General features: G+C 64.3%; 1 protein-coding gene across 1 annotated transcript in view; it reads left to right on the forward strand.

Annotated features, from left to right (window-relative positions):
• The window catches only part of CUL7 (cullin 7), a 34,096-nt gene that overhangs the window by 14,241 nt on the left and 5,719 nt on the right, over positions 1 to 14,136 (forward strand). The window contains exons 7-20 of the mRNA XM_065401297.1: positions 29 to 221; positions 2,356 to 2,563; positions 2,810 to 3,003; positions 3,189 to 3,415; positions 3,918 to 4,152; positions 5,197 to 5,302; positions 5,771 to 5,998; positions 7,261 to 7,351; positions 7,439 to 7,610; positions 8,971 to 9,076; positions 10,723 to 10,818; positions 12,146 to 12,321; positions 13,435 to 13,568; positions 13,651 to 13,836. Coding sequence (XP_065257369.1) covers positions 29 to 221; positions 2,356 to 2,563; positions 2,810 to 3,003; positions 3,189 to 3,415; positions 3,918 to 4,152; positions 5,197 to 5,302; positions 5,771 to 5,998; positions 7,261 to 7,351; positions 7,439 to 7,610; positions 8,971 to 9,076; positions 10,723 to 10,818; positions 12,146 to 12,321; positions 13,435 to 13,568; positions 13,651 to 13,836 — 2,352 coding nt within the window. The remainder of the gene's footprint in view (positions 1 to 28; positions 222 to 2,355; positions 2,564 to 2,809; positions 3,004 to 3,188; positions 3,416 to 3,917; positions 4,153 to 5,196; positions 5,303 to 5,770; positions 5,999 to 7,260; positions 7,352 to 7,438; positions 7,611 to 8,970; positions 9,077 to 10,722; positions 10,819 to 12,145; positions 12,322 to 13,434; positions 13,569 to 13,650; positions 13,837 to 14,136) is intronic.

Below are 14,136 nucleotides of genomic sequence, written 5' to 3' on the forward strand. Positions count from 1 at the left end.
GGTTGACGGGTGTTTTGGTCCTGGCCAGTGTTGTGCAGCGTGAAGGGCTCGGGGAAGAAGAGCTTGTTGGAGAGGATTGCAGAGGTGGTGGAACTGATCCAGAGGTCCAGCTCCGAGGTGGGGCTCCAGCTAGCTGGGCTCAGGTTCATTATCAAGACCCTGGAGGAGGAGGCCGGGCGAGAGCGGCAGGTCATCAAACCCGAGGGCGGGCTCACCATCAGGTCAGTTCTCTGGCGTGCCCAGACCTGGAGGTGGCAGGCCAGTGCCTCCCTGGAGAGAAGGGGCAGGAAAACCAGCTGCTCCTGTCTGCAGGGGCCGGCTGGTGGCCGGTGTCTGTCTCTGGCGCGGGCATTGCCCGTGGGTGATGTTTCTATTAGAGCAGTGCCAGGGGATGCCAGTCAGGGCTGGGCGCCTGGACTGTGCTCACGGTCCTGGCTCCAGAACCTTACGGTCTAGCTACAGCAACGTAGAAAGGATTTGGGTGTGTGGGGGGGTAACAGATACATGTCACCGATTGTACAGCCGGCAGGGACCGTTGTGATTGGCTGGTCTGATCCTGTGCATTGCGCAGGCCAGAGAGCGTCACCCCGTCACTCCTGCATGGGACTGAAGTCTCCTGGGTTAGTGGCACCATGGAGCCCAATAAGTGGTGGGCTTTGGGCAGATGGCCCCTCCCAGCGTAGTGACCGCAAGCCGTGGAAGACTTGCCCCATCCCTGGGAAGCTGTTCCCATGGCCGGTCACCCTCCCTGGTAAACAGGTCTCCGATTTGAACTTTGCCGTGGTTCTTCTTCCACCTCTGTCTGCTGGATCAAAGAGCCCCCGTGTCAGCAGTGTTCTCCCCAGGCAGGTGCCTACAGACTGCGAGCAGGTCTCCTCGCCCTTCGTCCGAGGAGCGGCCTGGATCCAGCTTCTTTAGTTGCTTGTTGTGAGGCAGGTTTTCCAGCCCTGGGTGCTTGCAGCTCGTTTCTGACCCCTGTCCGGTTTCCCTGTACCAAGTGCGGACACCGGCCGACCAAGGGGTGACTTGATCATGATGCGCAAGGACCTTTCTGGGGAGAAAACACTAGTGCTAACGGGCCCGTTAGTCTAGCAGAGATGGGCAGAACCAGAACCGGTGTCTGGAGCTAAAGCCAGACACATGCCTTTGAGATGTAAGGCCCAGATGTTTACCGGGGGGGTGATAAGAACATAAGAACGGCCACACGGGGTCAGACCAACGGTCCATCTAGCCCAGTATGCTGTCTGCCGCCAGTGGCCAATGCCAGGTGCCCCAGAGGGAATGAACAGAACAGGGAATGCTCAAGTGATCCATCCCCTGTCGCCTATTCCCAGCTTCTGGCAAACAGAGGCAAGGGACACCATCCCTGCCCATCCTGCCTAATAGATATTGTTGGACCTATCCTCCATGAATTTATCTAGTTCTTTTTTGAACCCTGTTATAGTCTTGGCCTTCACAACATCCTCTGGCAAGGAGTTCCACAGGTTGACTGTGCATTATATGAAAGAAATACTTCCTTTTGTTTGTTTTAAACCTGCTGCCTATTAATGTCATTTGGTGACCCCTAGTTTGTGTATTATGAGAAGGAGTATATAACACTTCCTTATTTACTTTCTCCACACCCGTCATGATTTTATAGCCCTCTATCATATCCCCCCTTAGTCGTCTCTTTTCCAAGCTGAAAAGTCCCAGTCTTATTAATCTCTCTTCGTACGGCAGCCGTTCCAAACCCCTAATCATTTTTATTGCCCTTTTCTGAACCTTTTCCAAGTCCAATAGATCTTTTTAGCGATGGGGGGACCACATCTGCACACAGTATTCAAGATGTGAGCGTACCATGGATTTATATAGAGGCAATAGGATATTTTCTATCTTCTTATCTATCCCTTTCTTAATGGTTCCCAACATTCTGTTCGCTTTTTTGACTGTCGCTGCACATTGAGTGGATGTTTTCAGAGAACTATCCACAATGACTCCAACATCTCTTTCTTGAGTGGTAACAGCTAATTTAGACCCCATCATTTTATATGTATAGTTGGGATTATGTTTTCCAAAGTGTGCATCACTTTGCATTTATCAATATTGAATTTCATCTGCTGAGTCATTGGAAGAAACTCCCAGGGCAGGGGTGGATTCTGCACCTCTGGATAGCTGGAAATCAAACCTGGCTGCCCTGCTGGGACTCCTGTGAGGGTTTGGGGAGTGGGGGAACGCGGTGGGGCCAGGAGGGGTGGGAGGCCCGTAGGGGGCCCGGGGATCTGGTTTCTGGGCCAGGGCTGACCTGGAGCCACGCAGCAGGTCAGTCCCCGGTTGCCCAAGCCCGGCTCCTCACCCGCCCACCGTTGCTCCCCACAGGGAGAAGCTGGTGAAGATGCTGGTGGAGCTGCTGACCAACCAGGTGAAGGAGAAGCTGCTGGTGGTACTGGCGCTGCGCCTGCTCTGCGTGCTGATGGCCAAGTACGACTGGCGCGTGCTCTTCGCCACGGAGGGCGGGGTGCGTGCCGTGCTGGCCTGCATGCAGGAGTACGCCCCCTCGGCGCTGGTCCAGCAGGCCGGCCTGGCGGTGAGTGTGTGCCGGCAGCCGCGGGGCCGGGCATCTGTCTGGGGGAGAAGTGCGGCTCACGGGGAGGTGGTGGCTGTAGTGGGCTCAGGTGGGGACATGCCGGGATCCTGCATGGGAGAGGGCGGGGTGGGGTGGCCAGTGCGGGGATCCCAGGGGGATGCCAGGATGCGTTGGGCAGCCTTGTGTTCTCGGCCTGGGGCTGGTGCCGCCGGCTCTCCTCCCTGACTGGCTCCCTCGGCCTCCCAGGCTCTGAAGGTGCTGGTGGGCGCCGGGACCTGCGAGCTGCTGGGTGCCAGCGAGAAGCCCTATCCCCTGAACCACGCCGATGCCCCGATGATGTGGGAGATCTTCGCCAGCATCGGCTCCGCCTCCAGCAAGGACTCGGACAGCCTGCTCTGCGCCCTGCCTGCCGCCATCCGCACCATGCAGGGCACCGCTGGGTATGGGGGCCGAGCGGGGTCATTTCCGTGGGGGCAGTGTTGGGGGGCAGCTCCCTGGAGGCTCTGGGAGGTGCCTGGCTGGGGGAGGGCCCTTGCTGGCAGGGGGTGCTGTCACCCCACAGACCCACTGGGGAGGAGCAGCGACTGGTGCCCGCGGGCGCTCACCCTGGCGCTCTGTCCTGCAGGGCCTCGTCGGCCGTGCAGAACGGCCTGCTGGTGGCCGGCCTGCTGATCGACAGCCACCGGGGCCTGGCCGAGCAGCTGGTGAGCTGTGACATCCACTCGGCCCTGCAGAGCTGCTGCCAGGGGGGCCAGGACCCCGCCGCCCCCAGCCACGCCACCGAGACGCTGGCCCAGATCGCGCTCAGCCGCCTGGCGGAGCACCAGCTCCCCACGAACCTGGACACGGCAGGTACGGAGCCCCCCCTCCCCCCCACCCCCGCGACAGCCCGTGTCTGAGAGCCTGGGAACGGCAGGTACAGAGCCCCATGCCCCCCACCCACCCCTGCAGCCCCTGCCCAGCCCCGCCTACGAGCCTGGGAACGGCAGGCACGGAGCCCCCAACCCCTTCCCCTCCACAGCCCGTGTCTGAGAGCCTGGGAACGGCAGGTACAGAGCCCCATGCCCCCCACCCACCCCTGCAGCCCCTGCCCAGCCCTGCCTACGAGCCTGGGAACGGCAGGCACGGAGCCCCCAACCCCTTCCCCTCCACAGCCCGTGTCTGAGAGCCTGGGAACGGCAGGTACGGAGCCCCCTGCCCCCACCCACAGCCCCATCTGAGAGCCTGAGGACGGGGGTATAGGCACCTGGCGCCCCCAGCCCCACACTGCCTGCGAGCGTGCAGCCGGCGGCATGCAGTGCCCTGCCCCTGCCCCGGCCCCGGCCCCGGCCCCACGGCTCTCTCCCTGTGGCAGAGGCGGGCTCAGCCCTGGAGCTGAAGGACGTGGACGTGCAGACGCTGCTGGGCCGCCTGCAGGAGGGCAGCCTCTCCAAGGAGCTGGTGCTGGCCCTGGAGCGCTGCGTCTGCGACGAGGCCGGCCCTGAGAGCGAGGGGGCCGAGGCCCTGCGGGACCGCCAGCACTTCCTGCTGCTGCTGCGCGGCCTGGAGCAGCTGGGGGCCGAGAAGGCCGTGCAGCTGGGGACCCTCCGGTGAGTGCGGGGCGCGGCTGGGTCCTCGGGGACACTGGGGGGGCGCGGCTGGGTCCTCGGGGACACTGGGGGGGCACGGCCGGGTCCTCGGGGACACTGGGGGGGCCGGGTCCTCGGGGACACTGGGGGGGCGCGGCCGGGTCCTCGGGGACACTGGGGGGGCCGAGTCCTCGGGGACACTGGGGGGGCACGGCCGGGTCCTCGGGGACACTGGGGGGGCCGCGGCCAGGTCCTCGGGGACACTGGGGGGGGGGCGCGGCTGGGTCCTCGGGGACACTGGGGGGGCCGGGTCCTCGGTGACACTGGGGGGGGGGGGCGCGCGGCCAGGTCCTCAGTGACACTCAGGGTGGGGGGTGGCCAGGGATCCTGGGGTGACACTGTGGGGAAAAGGGAGGGCTGGGGATCCTCAGGAGACACGGGGGGAGGTGGACCTTGGCCGGGGATCCTCAGGTGACACTGGTGGGGGAAGGGGGCGGTGGGGTTCTCATGACACTGGTGGGGGAGGAGGGGGCCAGGGAGCCTCAGGTGACACTGGGGGAGGGGGACCTTGGCCAGGGATCCGTGGGTTGTACTGCGAGAGTGTGGCTGGGATGTCCCAGGTTGGAATGGGAGCCAGTGCAGGGGCCTGTCTGGTTGGGGCTCTCCTGGGGCTGGGGGTGGCTGTTTTGGGGGTCAGGGTTGGTTGGGGCTGTCCGGGGGGGGTGTTTTGGGGGGGTCAGGGTTGGTTGGGGCTGTCCAGGGGGGTCTTTTGGGGGTCAGGGTTGGTTGGGGCTGTTTTGGGGGGTCACGGTTGATTGGGGCTGTCCGGGGGGGATGTTTTGGGGGGTCAGGGTTGGTTGGGGCTGTCCCAAGGCGGGGGTGTGTGTGGTCAGTTGGGGTTTCCCGAGGCAGTGGGGAGGGATGGGGTGAGGGTCATGGGGGGCGGGGGCAGGCATGGGGTGAGAGTGGCCCGTGCAGCCTGAGGGCCGGGCACACGGGGGATCGGGGCACTGGCAGCCGCTGGCCTCTCCCCTCAGGCCCCACCTTCCCCCGTCTCTTGTGCAGGATTTTGAACAAGCTCCTGGACAGTTACCAGGAGGAGGCGCTGCCCTGGCACGAGAGCATCGAGCCCTGTCTGTCCTCCATGAGCGCCCCCAGCACCGAGCGGGAGGTGAGGGGGCCGGGGGGGCCCTGTCGGGGGTGGGGGGGAGTCCGGGAGCAGGACGCGGGGGCAGGCAGGGACTCCTTGCTCAGCCCCAGTTACGGGCTCGCGGCAGGAATTGCTGGTGAAGTCTCTGCCCGGTGCCTTGGCCCGTAACAGCCCTGATCTGCGCCAGGCCTGTCCCGGGGAAGCTGGGCCTGTGGCCCCCGGCATCACCTGTTTATTCAACGCCCCCCGGCCAGGGCTGGGGCCTGTCTCTGTTCTGTCAGACTCCAGCCCGGGCCCCGCAGGAGCTGGGAGCCGCCCTGCCCCAGGGAGCTGCGCTCCCCATAGACCAGGTGGGCGGGGGGTGGATGGCGACTGGCCCAGGGAGAGCAGGGACTCGCCCCAGCCCCCTGGCAGAGGTGGGACTAGAAGCAGGTCTCCTGGCTCCCAGGCCGGTGCCCCAACCCCCAGGCCGCGCTGCTCCCTCTGCAGGTGGTGCAGGAGTTCGTTCGCTTCCTCCACCGCCTGGCCACCACCAACAAGGACTGCGCCGTGGTGATGTGCCGCCTGGGCACCAAGGAGGCCCTGTCCAAAGCCCTGGACAAGCACAACTCCAACCTGCTGCTGGGGTCGGAGCTGCGGGACCTGGTGACCGACTGTGAGAAATACGCCAGCCTCTATCAGAAGCTGACGACCAGCATCCTGGCCGGCTGCATCCAGGTGAGCCGGGGCACGTGCTCCGTGTGGGGTGTGCGTCCTGACCCCGCCCAGGTAAACAGGGGCTCTGCCATGAGGGAGACCTCCCCCCCCGCCTGGGGCGGCCTGCCCGATGGGTGGGTGGAACCTCTGCCTGCCGGGGCGCTGATCCAGGTCGAGAGCAGCCAGGGGCCCCAGGCAGTCTCTGAAGGGAGGGGAGGTTGTTTGTCTGTGAGGAGGGGCTGGTGGTCTCTGCAGGGGGTGGCCTGGCGTGAGGGAGGGCGTGACTTTCCCCAGGGTGCAGCCTGGATTGCAGGGTCCCCTTAGCTCTCCCGCCTGGGACGCCTTTTACACTGCTTTGCTGGGAACAGCCACCGGTGCAGGCTCTGCTCGCTCCCAGCCCCCAGCGCGCAATCGCTCCCAGCTGAGTACGTGCTGCTGCAACACATTTCACAGGCTGGGTCTTTTCCCAGCCTGGGACCACTCCCCCCTTTGTTCAGCTCCTTGTGCGTCGTCGTTGTCATGAGCAGAGATGGACAGAGGAGAAGGGGGCGAGGGACATTTCCCCCTTTCTTATACTCCTGCGCTTTGTGCTGGAAAAATCCGTGCTGGGTCATGGGGTCGGGCAGTGCTGTTGCGTACCTGAGCTCCAAACTGCCCTCCTGATGAAGTGTAACTTTCTTGTTTCCCTCCCCTCCCCCCCAGCTGGTGAATGTCTGATTTAGTACTTAATGGCTCTTTGGTACTTTGCTGGCGTGCTAGGGCGTCTTTGTCTCTGAACAATTAGTTTGTGGGCGTTACCCACAACGGCACCTTATTTCAGTAACAATCATGCAGTAAAATCTCATAGCTTTACACACAGTGTTGTTAAACACATCTTAACAGGACAATGATATTCAGCAGTTTATGAATTTTCAAATGATACCTCACAAGGCGTACTTTGTACAAAATATAACCATATACAAGTGGTGAACATGGGGTACAGGGTGTCACAGAGGTTGGTGGTCTCTGGAAGGGGTGACCAGGGAGTGGTCTGTGGGCAGGGAGAGGGGTTGGTAGTCTCTGGAAGGGTGTGGGCAGGGAGGGGGTGGTGGTGTGTGAAGTGGGGGGAGTGGCCATGGGGGAGAGGCTCTCTCTGGACCCAGTTCACTCAGTTCCCCCCTCCCCACCTGTGGGGCTGCGTTCCTTGGGGGCTGGTTGCTGCCCAGGGTCCAGCGATCGGGCAATGGGGGGGGGGCTGCCAGGTCCCTCCCCCCATTGACTCTTTGTGCCCCCTTCTCTTCCAGATGGTGCTGGGTCAGATTGAGGAGCATAGACGGAGTCACCAGCCCATCAACATCCCCTTCTTCGACGTCTTCCTGCGCAACCTCTGCCAGGGTCAGTGCTGGGGGTGTCGCCCGGGGCCCCCCTGCCCCAGCTGTGCCCCCGCCCAGCTCCCTTCAGCGCTGTCCCCTCTCCCTGCAGGCTCCAGCGTGGAAGTGAAGGAGGACAAGTGCTGGGAGAAGCTGGAGGTTTCCTCGAACTCCCATCGAGCCAACAAGCTGACGGACAGGAACCCCAAGACCTACTGGGAGTCCAACGGCAGCACCGGCTCGCACTACATCAACATCTACATGCACCGCGGCGTGGTGGTCAGGTGGGGCAGGGGCTGTGGGTACTGGCCCCCGGGGGGGGGGGGGTATGGCTGTGTGTGCCGGGCGGCAAAGAGCATGTCCCGGGGATGGGGGTGGGATCAGGTGGGGAGGGAGGTTGCTGGCTGCCCAGGGTGTCCCAGGGATGGGGGTGGGATCAGGTGGGGAGGGAGGTGGCTGGCTGCCCAGGGTGTCCTGGGGATGGGGGTGGGATCAGGTGGGTAGGGGGGTGGCTGGCTGCCCAGGGTGTCCCGGGGATGGGGGTGGGATCAGGTGGGGAGGGAGGTGGCTGGCTGTCCAGGGGGAGTTGGTCACAGGTAACAATTTGGCGAGGGGTGGCAGGGTGCCTGAGGTGGCACAGGGGTGTTCCCGGGGATGGGGGTGGGATCAGGGAGGTGGCTGGTTGCCCAGGGTGTCCCGGGGATGGAGGTGGGATCAGGTGGGCAGGGGGGTGGCTGGCTGCCCAGGGTGTCCCGGGGATGGGGGTGGGAGCAGGTGGGCGGAGAGGTGGCTGGCTGCTCAGGGTGTCCCGGGGATGGGGGTGGGATCAGATGGGTGGGGAGGTGGCTGGCTGCCCAGGGTGTCCCGGGGATGGGGGTGGGATCAGGTGGGCAGAGGGTGGCTGGCTGCCCAGGGTGTCCCGGGGATGGGGGTGGGATCAGGTGGGCAGGGGGGTGGCTGGCTGCCCAGGGTGTCCCGGGGATGGAGGAGGGATCAGGTGGGCAGAGGGTGGCTGGCTGCCCAGGGTGTCCCGGGGATGGGGGTGCGATCAGGTCGGCAGGGGGTGGCTGGCTGCCCAGGGTGTCCCGGGGATGGAGGTGGGATCAGGTGGGCAGGGGGGTGGCTGGCTGCCCAGGGTGTCCTGGGGATGGAGGAGGGATCAGGTGGGCAGAGGGTGGCTGGCTGCCCAGGGTGTCCCGGGGATGGGGGTGCGATCAGGTCGGCGGGGGGTGGCTGGTTGCCCAGGGTGTCCCGGGGATGGGGGGGAGTTGGGCCCAGGTAACAATGTGGCGAGGGGTGGCAGGGTGCCCAAGGTGGCCCAGGGGGGCTGCACATGCTGGTTCCCTGGCTGGGGTGGGTTCCCTTTCCAGTAGCCAGCCATGCAGGGCCCTCGTCTGTGTCCACGGGCGCCATACGCCCTGCTGGGATGGCTGTTGGCACTGTTGGCCCAGAGCAGTGCAGCGCCAGGTGCAGCCCCCCAGGAGCTGGGGCCAGGGGCTCAGGGGCTCCCGTTAGGACCGGCGGCCATGCGAGGCTCTGAGCCCGCTGGCGGACGTGCCCCTCGGGACGGGCACCGTAGGCTCCGGCCTGGAGCACAGCCCAGAAATGGGCCGGTGCCGACGCTGTGGCTCTCCCCGGCTGCAGACAGATGAGCCTGCTGGTGGCCAGCGAGGATTCCAGCTACATGCCAGCCCGGATCGTGGTCATGGGAGGAGAGAACCCGGCCAGCATCAGCACTGAGCTCAATACGGTGAGTGTGGCCCAGGCCGCCCCGGACAGGAGAGGGGGTCCCGTGGCTTGGGGGCTCCCTAGCAGGGCGGGCGCAGGCTGAGAGCTTCACACCTGCCAGCGCCCACCTCTGCTGGTCAGTGTGGAGCTGGGGCAGCCCGGCCCAGGCTGACGGGGCCACGACTGCCTTGGAATTGGGGCAGGCAGCACCCGAGGTGCAGGGAGTCGCCAGCCCCAGGCCTGTAGGCCCTGTCCTGGCAGGCCTGTCACCAGGGCTCTCCTAGGCGGGCAGGAGCAGGGCCCCGAGCTCAGGGTCCGTCTCCAACGCTGGCCAGGACCAGCTGCTTCAGGGGGAGGGGCAAGACACCCCAGTGGCCAAGTCCCGGCTTCCCCTCCTGTCCTGCTCCTCGTCCGCCCCGTGCAGGCCTGGCACAGCCTGCCTTGTCCTAGCTGCTCCCCTTTCTGCTGCTAGACCCTGCCACCCTCCCGCCCTCTGCTTCCCCAGACCTGTTACCCACCTGGCCCATGCCCGAGTGAGCTGCCCTGGGAAACCTCTAGCCAGAACCCAGAGGCGCTGTCTGGGCCGGGCCGTGTGCCTAGCTTGGATTGTGCTAGTCTCCGCTGCACAGTGGCCATAGAGCAGAGGAGGGACCGAGAGGAGCCGCCTTCCGGCCCCCGAGGCAGCGCTGAGTCCCAGGAGGTCATTGGGGAGGGACGTGGGGGTGGGCGGGGCAGACAGGCAGGCCTGCGCGTTCCTACTGGGAGCAGCATGTACATCCGTGCTGGCGGCCGGCCGGGTGTGCGGGGCGCTGGGTCTGTGCTTAGTGACGGCGCTGGCACCAGCTCTCGGCACGGCTGGGCTGCTCCTTAAAGCCGCAGCTCCTGGGGGCAGGTGATTCCATGAGAATCCCGCCTGTCACTTCCCGAGTGAGGCTCCAGCCCCCACGCTGCAGAGAAAAGCTGGAAATTGGGACCCCCCCCCCAGCTCCAAACCCAGTGGATGGGCCTGATCTGGGCACTGGGGCTGGCGGTGCTGGGAACCTGCTCGGCTGGCTGTGTGCGGACGGAGCAGGGTCAGTTACAGCCCCCTGGGCACCGGGAGCGGGGTGTGACGCTGGGTTAGTAGCACCTCTCGGGCTGGGAGCCCCAGGGGAACAACGGGAGATCTGCATCTCACTCGGACGGGCCACTGGTCTATGGCTGTCAGCCAGTTCCCGTGCCCGGCGGCACCTCTCCATCCCCATCGGTTCTGGTCTCTGCGGCCTCTCCTGGTGGGTTGACAGCAGCTCCTAAGCGCGGTGGAGCTCCCAGGGGCTGGTCTTCCATTGGCCCTGCCGGGAGGGGGCAGCAGGGAGCGGTGGAGAGGTCTGGCGCATCTGACTGCTCCAGCAGAGCCATGGTTTCTGTGATCTCCCCAGGTGTGGCTGGGAGGGGCCCTGGGGCTGCCTGATGGAGCGGCAGAGGCTTTGCTGGCTAGTCCTGTCCCAGCTACTGGTCGTCTCCTTGCCCCGTCCCTTTGGGGCCCGTGTTCCTGCACGCCGCTAACCCCACGGCTTCACTTCACGTAGCTCTGGGGGCTGGGCCTGGACAACACTCCCGTGGGGCGGGATCTCTCGCGGCCTCGTCATCTCTGTGTCCTGATGGCTTGCGTCTCTCCTGCCCCCCCAGGTGAACGTCATGCCCTCGGCCAGCAGAGTGATCCTCCTGGAGAACCTGACCCGCTTCTGGCCCATCATCCAGATCAAGATCAAGCGCTGCCAGCAGGTGGGTGTGCTGGCGGGCCCCCTGGCGGGTTCGGCCACAGGGACCCCCTTGGGACTGCCACCTGATGCGCTGAATGTGCCTCTGAGCCCGTTTTTCCCTGCCAGCTTGGGACTTCCAGAACCCTGCCTTGTTGAGCCAGACATGCTAGAACTGCTGCAACCCGACCCAGGGGCTGGGCCACGTCCCCAAAGCTGCAGACTTAACTGAAAACAGCTCAGCAGGTTTCCTATCTCCAGCACCCAGACACCCAGCTCCCAATGGGGAAACCCCAAATAAATCCATTTTACTCTGTATAAAGCTTATACAGGGTAAATTCATAAATTGTCCGCCCTCTATAACACCGATAGAGAGAGATGCACAGCTGTTTGCTCCCCCAGCTATTAATCACTTTCTCTGGGTTTATTAATAAACAAAAGTGATTGTATGAAGTATAAAAAGTAGGATTTAAGTGGTTTCAAGTAATAAGAGACAGAACAAAGTAAGTCACCAAGCAAAAACACGCAAGTCTAAATACATTAAGAAACTGATTACAGGTTATATCTCACCCTCAGAGATGTTCCAATAAGCTTCTTTCACAGACTAGACTCCTTCCTAGTCTGGGCCCGATCCTTTCCCCTGGTCCAGTCCTTGTTCGTTCCAGCAGACATCTCAGGTGGTAAGCAGGGGATTTCTCATGACTGGCAGCCCCCTTTGTCCTGCTCCACCCCCTTTTATACTTTGGCACAAGGTGGGAATCCTTTGTCTCTCTGGGTCCCCACCCCTCCTTCTAAATGGAAAAGTACCAGATCTAAGATGGATTCCAGTATCATGTGACATGGTCACTTGTCACTGTAAGACCTAGTCTCCATTCTTCCCGGGCTGGCCCACACCTGCACGGGTAAATAAACCATTTACAACCAATTGTCCTAGTCACTGGGAGCCATCACGATTCTAAACCCCCATTAATGGCCCACACTTTGCATAATTACAACAGGCCCTCAGAGTTACACTTCATATTTCTAGCTTCAGATACAAGAATGATACATGCATAGAAGTAGGAGGAATATATTCAGTAGGTTATAACCTTTGTTATGATACCTTACAAGAGACCTTTTGCATACAGCATATTCCAGTTACATCATCGTCACACTCACAAGCAGATTTCCATAAAACATATGGAGTGCAATGTCACACCCCCGTCCCTGTGTGCGGCCGAGCCGGTCCCTGGCCTCCCTCGCCCCCCGCAGGGCCTCCACGGGCAGCGAGAGGCCTGGCCCGGGGTGCCCCGCGGGGAGTCGCTAGACCTGGCGGGCCCGTGTCTAACCGGGGAGGTTTGTGCCCTGTGCAGGGTGGCATTGACACGCGTGTGCGGGGCATCGAGATCCTGGGGCCCAAGCCCACCTTCTGGCCGATCTTCAAGGAGCAGCTGTGCCGGCGCACGTACCTGTTCTACACCACCCAGGCGCACACGTGGTGCCAGGAGATCGCAGACGAGCGCATGCAGCTGCTGCAGCTCTTCAACAGGTGAGGCCTGTACCCGGGGTCCCCCAGCGCTAACAGAGCCTCCGGCAGTGCCCTGCCCTGTGTGTGTCTGTACCCGGGGTCCCCCCCCCCAGCGCTGACAGAGCCCCCGGCAGTGCCCTGCCCTGTGTGTGTCTGTACCCGGGGTCCCCTCCCCCCAGCGCTGACAGAGCCCCCGGCAGTGCCCTGCCCTGTGTGTGTCTGTACCCGGGGTCCCCTCCCCCCAGCGCTGACAGAGCCCCCGGCAGTGCCCTGCCCTGTGTGTGTCTGTACCCGGGGTCTCCCCAGCACTGACAGAGCCCCCGGCAGTGCCCTGCCCTGTGTGTGTCTGTACCCGGGGTCCCCCCCCCCCAGCGCTGACAGAGCCCCCGGCAGTGCCCTGCCCTGTGTGTGTCTGTACCCGGGGTGTCCCCCCAGCGCTGACAGAGCCCCCGGCAGTGCCCTGCCCTGTGTGTGTCTGTACCCGGGGTCCCCCCCCCCCCCCAGCGCTGACCAGAGCCCCCGGCAGTGTCCTGGCCTGTGTGTGTCTGTACCTGGGGTCCCCCCCCCAGCACTGACAGAGTCCCCGGCAGTGCCCTGCCCTGTTTGTGTCTGTACCCGGGGTCCCCCCCCCAGCGCTGACAGAGCCCCCGGCAGTGCCCTGCCCTGTGTGTGTCTGTACCTGGGGTGTCCCCCCAGCGCTGACAGAGCCCCCGGCAGTGCCCTGCCCTGTGTGTGTCTGTACCCGGGGTCCCCCCCCCCAGCGCTGACAGAGCCCCCGGCAGTGCCCTGCCCTGTGTGTGTCTGTACCCGGGGTCCCCCCCCCAGCGCTGACAGAGCCCCCGGCAGTGCCCTGCCCTGTGTGTGTCTGTACCCGGGGTGTCCCCCCAGCGCTGACAGAGCCCCCGGCAGTGCCCTGCCCTGTGTGTGTCTGTACCCGGGGTGTCCCCCCAGCGCTGACAGAGCCCCCGGCAGTGCCCTGCCCTGTGTGTGTCTGTACCTGGGGTGTCCCCCCAGCGCTCTGCAAAGCCCCCGGCAGTGCCCTGCCCTGTGTGTGTCTGTACCCGGGGTCTCCCCAGCGCTGGCAAGGCCCCAGGGCCCCACCAGTGACTGGTGCGGGTGTCTCTGCTGTTGCAGGCTGAACGGCGCCCTGCGGCACGAGCAGGTGTTCGCCGATCGCTTCCTTCCCGATGACGAGGCGGCCCAGGCTCTGGGCAGGACCTGCTGGGAGGCCCTAATCAATCCCTTGGTGCAGAGCATCACCAGCCCAGGTACCGGTTCCCCCTGCCCGGCTTCCCGCTGCCCCCAGCCCGCCCGGCCCGACTGGCTCAGCCTCCCCCTCTGGCTTTGCAGATCCCAGCGGCGTCAGCCCCCTGGCCTGGCTCCTGAGCGAGTACCTGGAGAACCTGGAGACGGCCCGATGCGCCAAGAGCCGCGCCACCATCTTCAACTCCCGCGTGCGGCGCCTGAGCCACCTGCTGGTGCACGTGGACCCCGGCAGCCCGGAGCCCGAGGAGCTGAGAGCCCCGGTCAAAGCCAGTAAGGGCCCCTCCCCTGTGGGGCTTTGGGGCCAGGCAGGGAGGGGGGCGGGTCCCAGGGTGGGGCTGGGGGAGGAGGCCCTGGGGTGCTGCCCGGGGCTGAGTGGGGAGAGGGGTCCCTACGGGTAAGGACTGTCCGGGCTGCCTTTTGCACGTCCTGCCAGAGCCGGGCACTGGCACCGAGCTGGGCTCGACCCTGTGTGTGCCCGATGCCCGCAGGCAGGGTGAGGTGGGAGAGCGCTCTGCGGGGCGGGCGGGCAGCCCCTGGGCCTGGCGCAGCAGAGGCTGCTCCTCAAGGTCC

The sequence above is a fragment of the Emys orbicularis genome, chromosome 3 (genome assembly GCF_028017835.1).
Source record: "Emys orbicularis isolate rEmyOrb1 chromosome 3, rEmyOrb1.hap1, whole genome shotgun sequence".
NCBI lineage: Eukaryota > Metazoa > Chordata > Testudines > Emydidae > Emys > Emys orbicularis.